Source organism: Ranitomeya imitator, chromosome 2 (assembly GCF_032444005.1).
Source record: "Ranitomeya imitator isolate aRanImi1 chromosome 2, aRanImi1.pri, whole genome shotgun sequence".
NCBI classification, from domain to species: Eukaryota; Metazoa; Chordata; class Amphibia; order Anura; family Dendrobatidae; genus Ranitomeya; species Ranitomeya imitator.
In genome coordinates this window covers 343,035,918-343,055,792 of record NC_091283.1, presented here as the reverse complement: position 1 = coordinate 343,055,792, position 19,875 = coordinate 343,035,918, and the positions used below count along the sequence as shown (strand labels likewise).

The following is a 19,875-nucleotide window of genomic DNA, read 5'->3' as shown; positions in this document are numbered from 1 at the left end:
CTCATAGTACAGGGCCCCTTTATTACAGGGCACACCTGTGAAGTGAAAACAATACCCGGTGACTACCTCTTGAAGCCCATCAAGAGAATGCCAAGAGTGTGCAAAGCAGTCATCAAAGCAAAAGGTGGCTACTTTGAAGAACCTAGAATATAAGACATATTTTCAGTTGTTTCACACTTTTTTGTTAAGTGTATAATTCCACATGTGTTAATTCACATACAAGGTTATCCATGAAAAACAGTTGACTCCTTCTGCTCAGGCAATGATCCCCAACTCTGAGGACTGGTTTTTCCAGCAGGACAATGCACCATGCCACACAGCTATGTCAATCAAGGTGTGGATGAAGGACCACCACATCAAATCCCTGTCAGGGCTAGCCCAATCTCCAGTCCTGAACCCCATTGAAAACCTCTGGAATGTAATCAAGAGGAAGATGGATAGTCACAAGCCATCAAACAAAGAAGGACTGCTTAAATTTTTGTACCAGGAGTGGCATAACGTCACCCAAAAGCAGTGTGAAAGACTGGTGGAAAAATACAAAATATTGATTTCTAAACTCTCCCTGAGTTAAAACAGTAGTATTGTTGTTTCTAAATGATTATGAACTTGTTGTTTTTTTTTTTTGCATTATTTGAGGTGTGCAAGCAATGCATTTTTTTGTTATTTTGACCATTTCTCATTTTCAGAAAATAAATACAACTTTTATTGCTTGGAACTTCGGAGACATGTTGTCAGTAGAGATGAGCGAGTGTACTCGTTGCTCGGGTTTTCCTGAGCACGCTCGGGTGGTGTCCAAATTTTTGTAACTGCTCGGAGATTTAGTTTTCATTGTGGCAGCTAAATGATTTACAGCTACTAGCCTGCTTGATTATATGTGGGGATTCCCTAGCAACCAGGCAACCCCCACATGTACTCAACCTGGCTAGTAGCTGTAAATCATTCAGCTGCCGCGATGAAAGCTAAATCTCCGAGCAGTTACAAATACTCGGAGACCACCCGAGCAACGAGTACACTCGCTCATCACTAGTTGTCAGTAGTTTATAGAATAAAAGAACAATTTACATTTTACTCAAAAATATACCTATAAAGAAAAAAAACAAACTGAAAATTTTGCAGTGGTCTCTTAATTTTTTCCAGAGCTGTATGTGCCATCAAAATACAGAGTGAATGTAGAGGAGGATAAATTCAAGATCAGCTACTTCTACCTGCTTAATTACAGGATAGAGTAAGGATAAAGGGAAACTTTGCTGTTATTGCACAGAAATTCACACTTGGCCCTCACTGCACATTTAATGTTGTCGATCATAAAAGTGAAGTTTGGCCAGAAAGACTGGACCTGGTCTTGTAGGGACCATATGAGCACATTCAGCAGCACAGAAGGGAGAGAATGTAGATTCATCCAATATGATATCAGGGTTCTAGGAAGCCAACACCATCATTACCCTCCACTTTCTATATCGGGCTTGGTGGTGGAACCACTGTTCCGGAGCCCAAGCAAGATCTGGAGGGGCTTGACTAGAAGCCTCACCCAATCTGACCACGGATACGCAGCAGCATATGTTACCGAGACACGAGGAGAGACAAGGGAGGTGGTCCAGGTGCTACTCCAGGACTGACTATGGGGAGATGGGAGCTGAATTTTAGAAACAGGTAAGCTGGGGTGGCCTGAGGGAATGTCTAATAGATGGAGGTAGGCAGAGTAAGAAGAGAGGTAGCAGGAATGCAGGCTGGATCGGCTGAAGGAGAGATGTTTGCTAGCCAGTGCAATTGGACCAGGTGACGTAGAGGTGAGCGCTGGCAGGTGCTGCAGGACCGGTAGATGTAGAGATGAGAACTGGCAGGTGCATCAGGACCGGATGATGTAAGGATAAGAAATGGAAGGTGCAGCGGGACCGGCTGACATAGAGATGCGTACTGGCAGGTGCAGCGGAACCAGCTGACGCAGAGATAAACATTGGCAGTGTACAGTGATACATGCACTGGGAGTGTTAGGAAACAAACTCAACATTGCACAGGCACCTCCATGCTGGTGAACATGAGCTGCCCCTTTTAGAAAGGGGAAGTGTGCGTGTGTGCCTTAAGCACAGTGCCCAGGGTCCTGCGTGCACTGCACACTCCCCGGGCAGCTGCTGACCCGGAAGGAGGAGACTGAGAAGGACGGGGGCTGCAGCGGTGAGTACTCTGGCATCTCTGCTGGAGTAGAGGGACTGCACGCAGAGTCGACGGCCCTACACTTTCTCTTACAGTCCCATCATATTTTTCTTCAACTGATTTACTAATTTGTCAGCACATTCTATGAACACTGTAATTTGGCTTTGTAATTTGCAGATCTGGGCAGGTAACGGTCAGCATTTTCTAATCACAAGTAATAGGTGGATCCTCCAGGTTGTAAGTTCTACAGAAAAGGGCTTTCAATGCCCGAATTCATTTGAACAGTTTTGGGTGGAAAAGAATGTTGTGGTCTAGAGGCAAAATGGTGATCACACGATTGTGATACGGCCAAACTACACGACCGATAAAGCAGCCACAGCCGGTGACCAAGAAGACTTTGTGACTTCTCTGCATTTAAGGGTTGTTACTCACCTGAGTAGTCATATGTAGGAATCTCCCCTTTACACCGCTCATCAAACCTCACATATGTCTCTGTAGTATTAATATGGGTCAGATCTTCACCCTGAAACACATATTGTAAAAGTCACTGACAGACGGAGAAGTCACATCTATGATCAGCTCTAATCCTGACATTTCCACCGTTCTCATGACACAAGTATCTATAATATAACGCTGGGAGCGTCACTCTGTCCGAAGCCTCTATAGACTGCGCAAGCGCCGGCACAGTCTGGGCCTCACAGAGCGACGCTCCCGGGAGATCGCGGTGTGCGTTCACACTGAACGCACACCGCGATCTCCACCGCAGAAGCAGGGACCGCCAGGAGGGTGAGTATCGGCCTATATTCACCTGTCCCCGTTCCATCGCTGAGCGGCGCCATCTTCCCGGTCTTCGGCCTGTGACCTTCAGTTCAGAGGGCGCGATGACGCGCTTAATGGAACGCCGGACAGGTGAGTATAGTAAGTGCTGGGGGGCCTGAGCTGGCGGCGACACCGGCACCTGACCCCCACAGCGCGCCGGTGTCCCCGCCTGCTCAGGCCCCCCAGCACTCGGCGCCGAGCGGGTCAGAGGCAGTATGGGGACGCAGGATGGAGCAGCACATAAGGATGGGGACGCAGGATGGAGCAGCACATAAGGATGGGGACGCAGGATGGAGCAGCACATAAGGATGGGGATGCAGGATGGAGCAGCACATAAGGATGGGGACGCAGGATGGAGCAGCACATAAGGATGGGGACGCAGGATGGAGCAGCACATAAGGATGGGGACGCAGGATGGAGCAGCACATAAGGATGGGGACGCAGGATGGAGCAGCACATAACAGTATGGGGACGCAGAATGGAGCAGCACATAACAGTATGGGGACGCAGGATGGAGCAGCACATAAGGATGGGGACGCAGGATGGAGCAGCACATAAGGATGGGGACGCAGGATGGAGCAGCACATAAGGATGGGGACGCAGGATGCAGCATCACATAACAGTATGGGGACGCAGGATGGAGCAGCACATAAGGATGGGGACGCAGGATGGAGCAGCACATAAGGATGGGGACGCAGGATGGAGCAGCACATAACAGGATGGGGACGCAGGATGGAGCAGCACATAAGGATGGGGACGCAGGATGGAGCAGCACATAAGGATGGGGACGCAGGATGGAGCAGCACATAAGGATGGGGACGCAGGATGGAGCAGCACATAAGGATGGGGACGCAGGATGGAGCAGCACATAACAGGATGGGGACGCAGGATGGAGCAGCACATAAGGATGGGGACGCAGGATGGGAGCAGCACATAAGGATGGGGACGCAGGATGGAGCAGCACATAACAGGAAGGGGACGCAGGATGGAGCAGCACATAAGGATGGGGACGCAGGATGGGAGCAGCACATAAGGATGGGGACGCAGGATGGAGCAGCACATAAGGATGGGGACGCAGGATGGAGCAGCACATAAGGATGGGGACGCAGGATGCAGCATGAACATAAGGATGGGGACGCAGGATGCAGCATGAACATAAGGATGGGGACGCAGGATGCAGCAGCACATAAGGATGGGGACGCAGGATGCAGCATGAACATAAGGATGGGGACGCAGGATGGGAGCAGCACATAAGGATGGGGACGCAGGATGCAGCAGCACATAAGGATGGGGACGCAGGATGGAGCAGCACATAAGGATGGGGACGCAGGATGGAGCAGCACATAAGGATGGGGACGCAGGATGCAGCATGAACATAAGGATGGGGACGCAGGATGCAGCATGAACATAAGGATGGGGACGCAGGATGGGAGCAGCACATAAGGATGGGGACGCAGGATGGAGCAGCACATAAGGATGGGGACGCAGGATGGAGCAGCACATAAGGATGGGGACGCAGGATGGAGCAGCACATAAGGATGGGGACGCAGGATGGAGCAGCACATAACAGGATGGGGACGCAGGATGGAGCAGCACATAAGGATGGGGACGCAGGATGGGAGCAGCACATAAGGATGGGGACGCAGGATGCAGCAGCACATAAGTATGGGGACGCAGGATGGAGCAGCGCATGACAGGATGGGGACGCATGATGGAGCAGCGCATGACTGGATGGGGACGCAGGATGGAGCAGCACATGACAGGATGGGGACGCAGGATGGGAGCAGCGCATCACAGGATGGGAGCAGCGCATCACAGGATGGGGACGCAGGATGGGAGCAGCGCATGACAGGAAGGGGACGCAGGATGGGAGCAGCGCATGACAGGAAGGGGAACGCAGGATGGAGCAGCACATGACAGGATGGGGACGCAGGATGGAGCAGCGCATGACAGGATGGGGACGCAGGATGGAGCAGCACATGACAGGATGGGGACGCAGGATGGAGCAGCGAGGTGTGGATTCTGTTTTTGGGCTCCCTCTGGTGGTTACAGATGGTACTGGGTGACTTGTGTTTTCTGCAGTCTCTGGTGTCCACCTGTTCTATCAGGATATGGGAGTTTCCTATTTAACCTGGCTTTCTTGTCATTTCCTCGCCGGCTATCAATGTAATCAGTGTGTCTTGTTACCTCTGCTTCCCGCTTCTGTAATCTTCAGGACAAGCTAAGTTTTTGATTTTCCTGTTCCACGTTTTGCTTAATTTTTGTCTTAGTCCAGCTTGCAGATATGTGATTCCTTTTTGCTGGTTGCTCTAGTGGGCTGATATTACTCCTCATGTTCCATGAGTTGGCACATGAGTTCAAGTAATTTCAGGATGGTTTTTTGTAGGGTTTTTCGCTGACCGCGCAGTTCACTTTTGTATCCTCTGCTATCTAGCTTTAGCGGGCCTCATTTTGCTGAATCTGTTTTCATAACTACGTATGTGCTTTCCTCTCATTTCACCGTCATTACATGTGGGGGGCTGCTATTTCTGTGGGGTGTTTCTCTGGAGGCAAGAGAGGTCTGTGTTTCTTCTAATAGGGGAAGTTAGTCCTTCGGCTGGTGCGAGACGTCTAGGAATCATCGTAGGCACGTTCCCCGGCTACAGCTAGTTGTGTGTTTAGGTTCAGGATCGCGGTCAGCTCAGTTTCCATCACCCTAGAGCTTGTTTTGTTTTTTGTGCTTGTCCTTTTGTGATCCCCTGCCATTGGGATCATGACACAGCGCATGACAGGATGGGGACGCAGGATGGAGCAGCACATACCAGGATGGAGACAATATACCAATATAAATGCTCGCCACCCGGGTGTAGAACGGGTTCAATAGCTAGTAAAACATATAATACTGGTGGATAAAACAAGACTGAACACAGGAGCGTCACAGCCGTCTACACATAATAGGGGAGATCTCATGACACCTTCTCTCCATCTACCTGATGATCCTGAGGGACATTGGGATCTTCTTGTTTACAGTCCTGTGGAAAAAAAGGACGGGGACATCTCTCTGGTGTTGTCCTCTTACTGGATAGATCTGAAGGAAACACATACAGGGACTGAATTCATTCTTTACATTCGTATAATCATAGGCCGTGTGTATTTATTTCTGTCTATTACCTGGTGATGTGAGGGGCTGGGGAATTTCCCTCATGATGTACTTGTACAGATCTTGGTGTCCTTCTAAATACTCCCACTCCTCCATGGAGAAATAGATGGCGACATCCTGACACCTTATAGGAACCTGACATATACAATGATACAGCAAACAGGTGACCGACAGCACTCAATTATACGGGCGCTCGTTCCATATCCAGGGACCCTCCTGGGTAACACGTCAATATCCTCACAAAGGAACAGCAATGCTTGAAAAAGACCAGCATATGGTCGAAACGTTACTGATGTTATATGGCTGAATAAAGTTTTCTTTTGGACTATTACACCCGGTGGAGCGCTGTTCCTTTGTGAGGATATACAATGATACAGTCATCCCCCAATCCCTTCATAGCATTACTGTATAATGTCCCAGCATTCCCAGCAGTGTCACCTCTCCAGTCAGCAGCTCAATCATATTGTAGGCGAGTTCTAGGATCTTCTGGTCATTGATGTCCTCATGTATCAGGGGGTGAGGTGGAGGCCCTGTGATTGGGCTAAGGGGTCTTCCCCATCCGTCAGACACAGGGTCCTGACAGCGCTCACTAGAGGTCTTCTTTACTACTGTGTAATCCTGGTTATGGAGAGACACATTAATAAATCTCACTACAGACATTTCCAGAGTTCTCCCCTCTCCAGTTCTGTCCATCTGTTAATTCCATAGATATGATGTAATGTGATCATCATCTCTCACCTCTCCAGTAAGCCGGAAGAGGATCTCTAGGGTGAGATGTAATATCCTCTCCGCCATCTTGTCTCTGTCCTTATCTATCACTGATGGGAAAAATCAAGAAAATTCTCTTGCATAGAAGATCTTCACTGAGAGGATCCAATATTGTAGAGACCTTAATGAGAAGAACATGAACCAATTAGTTATGAGCGGACATGCTTGGATAACGTGTTATCAGAGTATCTTAGGCATGCTCGGATAATATGTTCAAGTTCCTGCGGCTACATCTTCTGCGGCAGTAGACAGATGCAACACCAGCAAGGATTGCCTGTTTCTCTTGTGTGCCCATGTAGCTCACAATGAGTGCACACACACAGTATGATGGCGCCCACAGACCATATATAGTATTATGGCCACATCAGCCTGCTACACAAAATGAGAACCCCCACTTAGTATGGAGTCCACTACAGCCTCCCACTCAGTATAAAGGCCCCTCCAGCCGCTCACTCAGTATGAGAGCTCCCAGAGCCCTTCACTTAATATGATGTCACCCATAATTCTTTAAAAAATATGCACACTACTCAACCATTCCCGTTCCCTAGGTATGCTGCTCCGATCAGTGAAGTGAGTAAAGAGGCGCCATACTACAGGTGTGATATAGTGACGTAATTGTGCCTGAAGTTCATGAATTCTCAAACTCACAGAAGAAGGTTTAATGGTGGATCGGGAGCATTCGACTCCCCAATTTACTAATCTATTCAATGATATCACCATCATGGGAATATGGATATCACTGAAATTGTGATGATGGGGAAGGAGAGGGAACCCATTGCTGAGCTGCACTGAGCCCTCTTAATTCAATGGCACCATAGTGGTCACGTGGGCTACCTTTATGGATGATACACTCCTGCCTATCCAACTATTGTGTGATAAATATCTCATAGATCCTGGTATCATTAGTATCCGCACCAAGAATGTGGCTAGATGAGTATTTATTAATTAGCTGTTGGGAAGCTGGTGGGATGGATGGTAGGAAATTTTCTCATTGAGTCCCTTAGGAGCTCATGAATATAGTCTAAAAATCCACTCACTTTCTTTTTTGAGGACACATCTATTGTGATCACCTCCTCTCACATTGGGTTTAACCACCTCAATGATACAAAAGAAGATGTCTCTGGTTTCACCTTGATGTACACTGTTCATGTGTCTCGCTAATGGGGTGTCCCAGCCATGACGTATATCACCCAAATGCTCTTCCACTGAAACTCCCTCTTGGTCTTGCCTACATAATCTAGAGGGCAAGTGCATGTGGCCACATATACAAGTTATGAGGTTTTACAGATGGAATGATCTCTATGGAAAAAGGTTTTAACCGTGGAAAAACGAGGGAAAGATTTACATGACCTCATCTAATTACATATACAACGTTCTCCACATCTAAAGAAACCATAGATTCTTCTATCTAGCCAAGTCCCCTTGGGTGAAAGTTTTTTTTTTTAGAGAAAATATGCACTAAATTGTCCCGAATTGACTGACTCTTTCTGAAAGTTACTGTGGGAGTAGATTCAACAGCACTTTTGAGATCCGGGTCAACCACAAGTATATCACAGTGTTCTCTGAGGGTATTAACCCCTTCATGACCCAGCCTAATTTGACCTTAATTACCTGGCCATTTTTTGCAATTATGACCAGTGTCCCTTTATGAGGTAATAACTCAGGAACACTTCAACGGATCCTAGCGATTCTGAGATTGTTTTTTCGTGACATATGGGGCTTCATGCTAGTGGTAAATGTAGGTCGATAATTTTTGCGCTTTTTCACAGATAAACGGAATTTTGGCGAAAATTTCACAATTTTCAAATTTGGAATTTTTATTCTGTTAAACCAGAGAGTTATGTGACACAAAATAGTTAATAAATAACATTTCACAAATGTCTACTTTACATCAGCACAATTTTGGAAACAATTTTTTTTTTGCTAGGAAGTTATAAGGGTTAAAATTTGACCAGCAATTTCTCATTTTTACAACAAAATTTACAAAACCATTTTTTTAGGGACCACCTCACATTTGAAGTCAGTTTGAGGGGTCTATATGGCTGAAAATACCCAAAAGTGACACCATTCTAAAAACTGCACCCCTCAAGGTGCTCAAAACCACATTCAAGAAGTTTATTAACCCTTCAGGTGTTTCACAGCAGCAACAAGGAAAGAAAAATGAACATTTCAATTTTTAGTCACAAAAATTATCTTTGGCAACAGGACCCTGAAAGTTGTTGTACAATTTGTCCTGAGTACGCAGATACCCCATATGTGGGAGGGGACCACTGTATGGGCGCATGACAGGGCTCGGAAGGGAAGGAGCGCCATTTGATTTTTTGAATGAAAATTTGGCTCCAATCTATAGCGGACTGTTATGATCTGGTGGCCTTGGAGCAGCATGAGACATACTCTGGAGAAGGTGGAACCTGTACTGTCCGCAAACCCTGAACTTAACAGCACAACTAGAAGTAGCCGTGGTACCTAACACTCCCTAGACCCCTCGACACAGCCTAAGAAATAACTACCCCTAAAGACAGAAACAGGAAACCTATCTTGCCTCAGAGAAAATCCCCAAAGGAAAGACAGCCCCCCACAAATATTGACTGTGAGAGGAGATGGAAATAACATACGCAGAAATGAAATCAGGATTTAGCATAGGAGGCCATACTAGCTAAAAAGAAAGAATAGAACAGAGTACTATGCGGTCAGTATTAAAACACTAGAAAATATCCACCACAGAAAATACAAAACACCACATCTGACTAAAGACATGGAGGGTATATCTGCATCTCCAGAGAAATAGCTAGGCTGCAAAAAATCCTTCACAGACTAAACTGGACAAGACAAAAACATGAAAATGCACAGAACTATAAGGTCCACAGCAGGTGGACAGCAAAAACAAAGCCAGGACTTATCGTTGAAGAAAAGCACAGCAAACAGGAGAGACCAGAAGGGATGTGAATCCTCCAAAAACAATGGACAACTGGCACTGACTAAAGGATAAAGCAAGGCTATATAGCCCAGCCCAAATTGCAAAAAATAGATACACCTGATAAATGCTGCGATCCAACTACCGCAGCACTACCACTCATAACCACCGGAGGGAGCCCAAGAGCAGAATTCACAACAGCGGACACCATATCACGTTTGGAGAGCCCCTGTGTGCCTAAAGATTGGAGCTTCCCCACAAGTGACCCGATTTTGGAAACTAGACTCCCCATAAAATGGATCCTACAATTTGTTGGGCAATATCTTACACCGATACCTCACATGTGGGGGTAAACCACCGTTTGGGCACACGGCAAGGCTTGGAAGGGAAGGAGCGCCATTTGACTTTTTGAATGAAAAATTAGCTCGAATCTTTAGCGAACACCATGTCGCGTTTGGAGAGCCCCTGTGTGCCTTAACATTGGAGCTCCCCCCACAAGTGACCCCATTTTGGAAACTAGACCCCCCAAGGAAGTTATCGAGATGCATAGTGAGCACTTTGAACCCCCAGATGCTTCACAAATTGATCCGTAAAAATGAAAAAGTACTTTTTTTTCACAAAAAAAAATTCTTTTAGCCTCAATTTTTTCATTTTCACATGGGCAACAGGATAAAATGGATCGTAAAATTTGTTGGGCAATTTCTCCTGAGTACACCGATACTTTACATGTGGGGGTAAACCACTGTTTGGGCACACGGCAAGGCTCGGAAGGGAAGGAGCGACATTTGACTGTCACGCTCCACTGGAAGGGGCGTAACTAAGTAGCTTCCCTGGTATTCGCTGCAGCCTCTGATGGTGAGGTCAGACTTGTGCGGCAGGAAGCTACCAGGTACCACTCCAGGGTGGTGTCTTGATGTGACTGCTGATCCCACCAGGAACGGAACTTAGACAGGCAAGCGGGCACGGCTGGCACTCTGGCAGACAGGCAGGCACGGCTGGGACACAGGCAGGCGGACAGGTGCAACAGAGACACTGGCAGGCAGGCGGGCACGGCTGGCTCTCTGGTTGGCAGGCAGGTAAGGCTGGCTCTAGCAGGACTGGCAGACAAGGCTGGTACACTGGAAGAACCGGTAGGGACCGGTCTGCAGGCAGGTATGTAAAACAGGTAAGAACCTGTTCAGACAGGAGGACTTATGAATAGGTAGAGAAAAACCGCAAGAACGGATGCAAAGCGGAAGCACAGTAGCTAGAGCCAATAACCGAAACGCAGGAGGCGGGGCCAAGAGCAGGAGGCAGAGCCAAGTGCAGTAACGCAGGAGGTGGAGCCAAGTATGCAAACGCAGGAGGTGAAGCCAATGGCAGGAGGCGGAGCCAAGTGCTGAAACGCAGGAGGTGGATCCAAGAGCAGGAGGCGAAGCCAAGTGCGGAAACACAGGAGCCGGAGCCAAGTACGGAAACGAAGGAGGCGAATCCAAGAGCAGGAGGCGGAGCCAAGAGCAAAGACGCAAGAGCCAAGTGCAGAGACGCAGGAGACAAGCAGGGAAGAACAGCAAGAAGCGGAGCAAGGTAGAACAATAAGGAGCGGAGCCACAGAGTGCAGAGCTGAGAGCAGAGCAAAGTCAGAGTGCAGAGCTGAGTGCAAAACCACAGAGTGCAGAGCAAGGTCACAGAATGCAGAGCAACGAGCAAAGCAAGGTCGCAGAGAGCAGAGACGAAAGCAGAGCAAAGTAAGACACAGAGTGCAGAACAGAGCTAGATACAGAGTGCAGAGCAAAGCAAGACAGAGTACACACAGCAGAGAAAGCAAAGCAAGACAGGGATATAAACGAACACAGGAACAGGACTAGACTAAGACAGAGTCAGGAACGGGACAAGGCAAAGAAACACAGACACAAGCCAGGGTACGACACCCCACTGGGTGGCAGACATAGGCCACCGTACGAAGCCCCACTGGGTGGCTACACAAAGACACAAGCCAGTGTACTAAGCCCCACTGGGTGGCGGACACAAGAGTAAGGGTATGTGTCCACGTTCAGGATTGCATCAGGATTTGGTCAGGATTTTATGCAGGTAAAATCCTGACCAAATCTGCACCTGAGTTCACTGGCAGGTCACTTGCGTTGTCCTTGCGTTCTTTCAGCAATGTAAGGACATGCTGCGTTCTTTAATGAGCCGCATGTCCATTTCCGCGGGTATGCCGCATGCATCTTTTAATGCATAGTGGAGACGGGATTTCATGAAATCCCCTCCACTATGCTGTAACATCTGGATGCTGCGTGTTTGACGCTGCGGCCCAATGCAGCGTCAAACACGCAGCATTTCCTGAACGTGGAAACATACCCTAAGGGTATGTTTCCACGTCAAACACGCAGCGTTTCCTGAACGTGGAAACATACCCTAAGGGTATGTTTCCACGTTCAGGAAATGTTGCGTGGTTGACGCTGCGTTGAGCTGCAGCATCAAACACGCGGCGTCCAGATGTTACAGCATAGTGGAGGGGGATTTCATGAAATCCCGTCTCCACTATTCATTAAAAGACGCATGCAGCAGACCCGCGGAAGCGGACATGCGGTGCATCTTTTAAGAACGCAGCATGTCCTTACATTGCTGAAACAACGCAAGGACAACGCAAGTGACCTGCCAGTGACCTCAGGTGCAGATTTGGTCAGGATTTTACCTGCATAAAATCCTGACCAAATCCTGATGCAATCATGAACGTGGACACATACCCTAACAGAGACAGGGCATGGCACCTCAGCAACTAAGAACTGACTGAGGGAGTAAGATGCACAGGCCTCCACCAATGGGTGGGGATGTCTTAAATACAGGAAGCCTCATGGCGATTGGCCGGGGACACCTTAGCAAGTCTCAATAAGACACAGGAGTTGCCGGCGCCGCCCCCATATGCACACAGACAGATCATGCACAGAGCAAGCAGCAGACATGAGGCACACAGCATGGGGCTGGCAGCAGAGAGAAGTCACAATATGGCCCAGAGAAGTGAGTTTGAGTGTAATGCAGGTGTAGGATGGGAGGCCATGCAGTGATGCCAGCAGGGTTGTTACATTGACTTTCTGAATGAAAAATTAGCTCCAATCGTTAGCGGATACCATATCGCATTTGGAGAGCCCCTATGTGCCTAAACATTGGAGCTCCCCACACGTGACCCCATTTTGGAAACTAGATCTCCCAAGGAACTAATCTAGATGTGCGGTGAGCACTTTGAACCCCCAAGTGCTTCACAGAAGTTTATAACACAGAGCTGTGAAAATAAACAATCATTTTTCTTTCCTCAAAAATTATTTTTTAGCCTGCAATGTTTTATTTTCACAAGGGTAACAGGAGAAATTGGAAAACAAAAGTTGTTTTCCAGTTTGTCCTGAGTACGCCGATACCCCATATGTGGGGGGGAACCACTGTTTGGGCACATGTTGGGGCTCGGAAGGGAAGTAGTGACGTTTTGGAATGCAGACTTTGATGGAATTGTCTGCGGGCGTCATGTTACGTTTGCAGAGCCCCTGATGTGAGTAATCAGTAGAAACCCCCACAAAGTAACCCCATTTTGGAAACTAGACCCACCAAGGACCTTATCTAGATGTGTGGTGAGCACTTTGAACCCCCAAGTGCTTCACAGAAGTTTATAACGCAGAGCCGTGAAAATAAAAAAATCATTTTTCTTTCCTCAAAAATTATTTTTTAGCCCGCAATTTTTTTTTTCACAAGGGTAACAGGAGAAATTGGACCCCAAAAGTTGTGGTCCAGTTTGTCCTGAGTGCGCTGGTACCCCATATGTGGGGGGGGGAACCACTGTTTGGGCGCATGTCGGGGCTTGGAAGGGAGGGAGCATCATTTGACTTTTTGAACCAAGATTGGCTGGAATCAATGGTGGCGCCATGACGCGTTTGGAGACCCCCTGATGTACCTAAACAGTGGAAACCCCTCAATTCTAACCCCAACACACCCCTAACCCTAATCCCAACTCTAACATAACCCTAATCAGAACCCTAACCCCAACACACCCCTAACCACAACCCTAACCCCATCACACCCCTAACCCTAATATTAACCCTAAGTCCAATCCTAACCCGAATTCCAAACCTAACCCTAAGGCTATGTGCCCACGTTGCGTGCTGATTTACCATGGATTTCCAGTGTTTTTTGCGTGGATTTCAGCTGCGGATTCCCATTGAGGAACAGGTGTAAAACGCTGTGGAATCCACACAAAGAATTGACATGGTGTGGAAAATACAACGTAACGTTTCAACACTGTATTTTCCGCACAATGGGCACAGCGGATTTGGTTTTCCATAGGTTTACATGGTACTGTAAACATGATGGAAAACTGCTATGAATCCGCAGCGGCCAATCCACTGCCGATCCGCAGCCAAATCCGCACCATGTGCACATAGCCTAATTCTAACCCTAACCCTAATTGCAATGCTAACCCTAATTGCAACCCTAAACCTAATTCTAACCCTAATTGGAACCCTAACCCTATTTCTAACCCTAACCCTAGTGGAAAAATAAATATATTTTCTTTATTCATTATTTTCCCTACCTATGGGGGTGATAAAGGGGGGGGGGGGGTATTTACTATTTTTTTTAATTTTTATCACTGTGATAGGTTCTATCTCAGAGATCAAAATGTACCTGGAATGAATCTGCCGGCTGGCAGATTCGGCGGGCGCACTGCGCATGCGCCCACCATTTTGGAAGATGGCGGCGCCCATGGAGAAGACGGATGGACACCAGGAGTGAGACCGGGACTCGGTAGTACGGGGGGAGGTGAGATCAGACTGTGGGGGGAGCGGAGGGGAGGGTAGCGGAGGAGAGGACAGAGGGGTGGAAAGACTGACGGTGGCGGAAGATCGCCATCATCAGTTGGTGGCGGGGCCAGATCGGGGTCTCCAGCCGTGGCCGATGATATTGCAGCATCGGCCATGGCTGGATTGTAATATTTCACCAATTTCTATTGGTGAAATATAACGATTGCTCTGATTGACTGTTTCACTTTCAACAGCCAATCAGAGCTATCATAGCCACGGGGGCAAAGCCACCCCCCTGGGCTCAAGTACAACTCCTCCTGTACCTGCAGGGCGGATGAAATTTCAATTAAACCTTTTACCCGACCTGCAGGAGCGCGATCCAACCATGACGCATATGCTGCATCACAGGTCAGATTGGCAAAGGTTTTCATGACGCATGCACTGCGTCACAGGTCGGGAAGGGGTTAAAGGGTGTGTATGGGACAGAACAAAAAAAAAATGTATCTAAGCACTAACAGGCAGGTAACTGCAACTTACCTGCGTGTTGCACACAGCGCCGTTCTTCCTTGGCATAAAGCTATCACAGACCTCTCATGCCGGGGATTCAGAAGCCTCTTTTGACGCAACGGGCTGTGACCTTCGAGGTCATTCTGACTGACAGCCAGCTACCCGAGTTAGGAGGTGGGGATCTGGCTGACAATCATAATGACCTCATAAGTCCCGCCCTGTCTACAGAGCGGACCAGAAAAGCCTCCGCTCTGTAGACGAGATGTCTGCAGACTCTTCTGAATCCCTGGCAGGAGCGTCTGTGACCGCTACGTGCCGGGGAAGAAAGGTGCCATGCACAATAGGCAGGCAAATAGCAACTACCTGCCTTTTATTGCTTCGGTAAATTTTTTGTAAAGTCCTGGATATCTCCTTTAAAGATATGGTCACTCTGATAGTCGTAAGTTCCTATTACTCATGTTATCCCATCTTTTTCTTGATTTCTTGGTTATGTATGGAGGAGTGCCTGTCTCTCCAGGTTTTCTGCAAACGATCGTGCAGAATTAAAAAATATATAGTGTGGGTACCATTTTTCTCTGATTCTGGTGTTCATGTCTACTGACGGTATATTAAAATATGTGACATTAAAACAGTTCCTTCTCAACCATAAAAAGTGGTCATTCGATATTCCTTTTTTATGAGAATGGGGTGGTGGCTATCTCACTTCAACAGTTTATCTATACCACACCCAATATATGGCTGCCACCACTTATGATCATCCTTGAATATTGTGGTTTCTTCACACCAGCCCAGGAATAGATTAGCAAATTAGGAGGCACAGGGGCTCCCCATCGTAGTGCACCTGAGCTGGTGGAAATCCTTCATGTCAAAAAGAAAGAAGTTAGGAGTAGGAGTGAATTTTAGAAGGGTCTTAATAACTCTCTCTGAGAAACCTTTGGATTTTAGAATCGAGAACTCAGAAGCCAGGCTGCTAGATGTAGGTTCTTGATGTCCGGTTGGTAGATTGGCCTTTGGTGTAGGAGATCCCTGACTGATAGAAGGATTAGGGGACCATCCACACACAGGCTGGTTATGGTGCCGAACCAGCTCCCTTTCAGCCTGAGTTGTGCTACCACAATTACTCTGGTCCGCTCGATCCTTATCTTTTGCAGAGTTTTTGGCAAAACGAGAATTGGAGGAAAGGCGTTTGCCAGGTTGAACCTCCATTGGTGGGCAAAGGCGTCCACACCTAGACAAGCATCATCTGGGTTAAGTGAAAAATATCGGGCTACCTTCGCATTCTGGTATCCAGCGACCAGGTCCACTTCTGGGTACCCCCACCTCTTGGTCAATATGTGGAAAGCTTCTGAACTCAGACTCCTCTCTCCTGGGTGGATATCCTTTCTGCTCAGGAAGTCGGCTTGTATGTTGGCTGTTCCTTTTATATGGAGAGCTAACAAGGAAATAAGATTTTCCTTGGCCCAGGAGAATATTCTTGTCGAGATACCTTTCTGGTCGTGGTGCCTCGTGTTTGCCTGGCAACAGGTGCGCGACTGTAATAACATTGCCTAAATAGATTTTCACATGGGTGTTTCGAATTAATGACGATGCTGCTCTGAGGATCTCTTCCACCGCCTTTAGTTATCTGAAATTGGAAGATTATCTGCTGATTTTGGCTATCAGTGACCCTGGAAGGAGGTCTGAGAAACCATGGCACCCCATCCTCTTATGCTGGCATCCACTTCTATGTTGATAAGCGAGACTTGAATCCAAGGAACTCCTTTGTTCAGATTCCTTAGGTTGCTCCACCAAGATATAGACGTTTTTATACAGGTGGGTATTGAAATCCTTCTGTTCAGAGGCTTTGAGGATCCATGACAATTTGCTAGAACATAGGTCTGAAGGGTTCTAGTGTGTGCTTGGGCCCAGGCGACTGTCAGGATGCAGGATGTCATCGAGCTGAGGACTGACATGGCAAACCTCATTGATACGGACTTCCTGCTCCGCATGATGTTTATCTTCTAACTCAATTGGATCTGCTTCTGTCTGGGCAAAAAAGATATTTGCTTCTGAGAGTCCAGTAGAAATCGTAGGAACGTCTTGCTTATGGATGAAACCATATCCAATGTCTGTTGGTCTACTAACCTCCTCAGCGGTCTTAGAATCTGGGTCGTTGTCTGTATATGCTCCTGGAGTAATAATACCGATGGAGCTACTAGCAGGAAGTCGTTGAGATATGGTATAATGCAGCTCTGTTGACCTCTGATGTGAGCCATGACCTCCTGCATAATTTTTGTAAATAATTGTGGTGATGAGGTTATTCCAAATTTGAGCACATTGAACTGATAATCTGTTATCTGCTTCCCCTGGGCAAATGCAAACCTTAAAAACTTCCAATAATTTGGATGAATCGGAACATGATAGTACGCGTCCTGCAGGTCGATTGTAGTCATGGCAAAGTCTTTCCCTATCAGGGGCACTGTTGATTTCATGGATGCCATCTTGAACCTCCTGTATGCAATGTACTGGTTCAGGGGTTTCAAGTTGATTGTGATCCTGTAGAATCCACTTGTTTTTTTTATAATAAGAACAGACAGGAGTAGTGTTCCTTGTACTTCAACATTTGCGGGACTAATGAGACAACTCCTACAGTAAGCAGGTTTTTTAGGCCGGAATTTAAGGTGTTTTGGAGCCCTTGTGAAGAGAGTTGGCTTACTCTCACCCTCTGTAGGGGATAGGAGGCAAACTATCTTCACTCCTTCCTGGATGAATTTTAGGACCCACGGGTTGGTGCACACTTCTTGCAACTGTGGAAGGAACTCGGCAATGCGACCTCCCATTCTCCTTTTGGAGTCATGGCTTATTCTGAGGCTGGCCCTGGGAGAGAAATAAATTCCTGCATTTGGTGTAGCTCCACCTCCCTGCTTTTCCTTTACCTTTATACTGGGGAGGCTGCTCCTGAGGGGGCCAAAAGGACATCTTCCTGGAACTTCTTGGCTCGGGCAGGGGTTTCTTCTTATCCAAAGACTTCTCCAATAAGTCATTTAAGGCTGTTCCGAACATGTATTTCCCCTTGAAGGGAACAGAACACAGATTCATTTTTGAGGCTATGTCACCACCCCATGACTTCAGCCAGAGAGCCCGTCTCACTGAATTGGATAAGGCTGATGATCTTACTGCTACTCTAAGTGACTCTGCCGAGGCATCCGCTTGAAATCCTGTACCATTCTGGAGAAGGGGTAATGAGGCAAGAATGTCTTCTCTGGGAGTAACCGCAGCAAGGTTTTCCTCTAGCTCACGGGTGGGGAACCTCAGGCCCCAAGGCCATTTACGGACCTTGATGACCTTTTATCAGGCCCCCGAGCAGATTTTCAGGGACCGCATTCTTCGGCAAGGAGCTGTATTTTGATTGCCACCAGCTCATTAATTTCTTCTTGCTCTGTTAGCACACACATGCAGTGTTCACTCATGAAAACTGAAGGGCATGCAATGAAAGATTGCGTCCTGAAACCAGTGCCAGAGTCAGGATGTACTTTGTGGGCGGAGTTTGTATGGCCCCCAAAGGATGGAATAAATATCCAAATGGCCCTTGACAGAAAAAAAAAAAGATTCCACACCCCTGCTCTAGCTGAACTAGCCAACGAGACCTAGATCTGGCTATGAACGTAGAGACCGCATTAGTATTTAGCAGCGCTGCTGAGGTTTCTCATGATTTCATCAGGAGGCCTTCCATCTTGGGCTCTAGAGGATCCTTTAGCCGGGAGGAGTAAGCAAATGATAAGGTAGTATTCTTAGCCACCCATGTCACTTGAATGTCTACCTCAAGCCAGCATTCCACAGTTTACTCATCCACTGGAAATCTGTCCTTCAGTTCTGATGGGGTGCTTAGCCTCTTTTCTGGGAAATCTCATTCTTCCAGAACCAAATCCCGGATGTTCTTATGTATAGGGAACACAAGTCTCCTCCTTGTCCAGAGACCACCGAACATCTCTTCCTGCACTATAGATGTAGTTTTCTCATCTTCCACCTCCATGGTCCTCCTTACCGCCATAAGGAATTCTTCCATGTTTTCCAAGGAAAAATAGTACTACCTATCTCAAATGGTATCAGCTCACCCTCCTCCTGAAGCTCTTCTAGTATGAACCTTTCTTCCTGGGAATCCGAATCCTCGTCATGATAGATCTTACTTTTTTTGCCGCTGGAGTGGCGCTGAGAGCAGGTATCGCTTGGGAGAAGGAAGCCAGGGAGGACTGTATTTCCTGGCTGACTATCCCTACAATTTCCTCCCTTAAATAATCTATGATAATGAACAAATGAAAGATAGACATTGCTCTTCAACCATGCTTCCACAGAATTAAAAAAAAATTAAAAAAATTCATGAAATAGGCCTGGACAGAAATGATGGTACCCTTAACTAAATATTTTGTTGCACAACCTTTTGAGGTAATCACTGCAATCAAACGATTCCTGTAACTGTCAATGAGTCTTCTGTGTTGTGAATTCTGCTTTTGGGCTCCCTCCGTTGGTTGTAGGTGGTAATGCAGTTGTCCCTGGGCTGCAGTCTTGGACAGGTGTATCTGCTGATTGCAATTCTGACTGGGGTATTTAGGTTTGCAGGACTCATTAGTCCTTGCCAGTTGTCAATGTTTCTTGGGAAGTGTTGGATCTCTGTCTGGCTTCTCCTGTTTAGCTGCCAATTCAGCAAAGATAAGTGTCTGTTTCTTTTTCTGTGGCACACATGCTGTGTGCTTATATTCTCTGCTATTCCTTTGTTTTCTCTTGTCCAGCTTAGACTGTGTCAGTGTTTTCTTAGTCTTGTTGGATTCTCTGGA

General features: G+C 47.3%; 1 protein-coding gene across 1 annotated transcript in view; it reads right to left on the bottom strand.

Moving 5' to 3' along the window:
• Positions 1–19,875, bottom strand: part of LOC138663696 (oocyte zinc finger protein XlCOF22-like) — a 48,149-nt gene that overhangs the window by 9,577 nt on the left and 18,697 nt on the right. Inside the window, exons 2-6 of the mRNA XM_069749996.1 lie at positions 6,848–6,998; positions 6,548–6,727; positions 6,121–6,244; positions 5,940–6,037; positions 2,584–2,674 (exon numbers count right to left, since the gene is read on the bottom strand). Of these exons, the coding sequence (XP_069606097.1) occupies positions 2,584–2,674; positions 5,940–6,037; positions 6,121–6,244; positions 6,548–6,727; positions 6,848–6,904 (550 nt within the window). The 5' untranslated portion in view covers positions 6,905–6,998. The remainder of the gene's footprint in view (positions 1–2,583; positions 2,675–5,939; positions 6,038–6,120; positions 6,245–6,547; positions 6,728–6,847; positions 6,999–19,875) is intronic.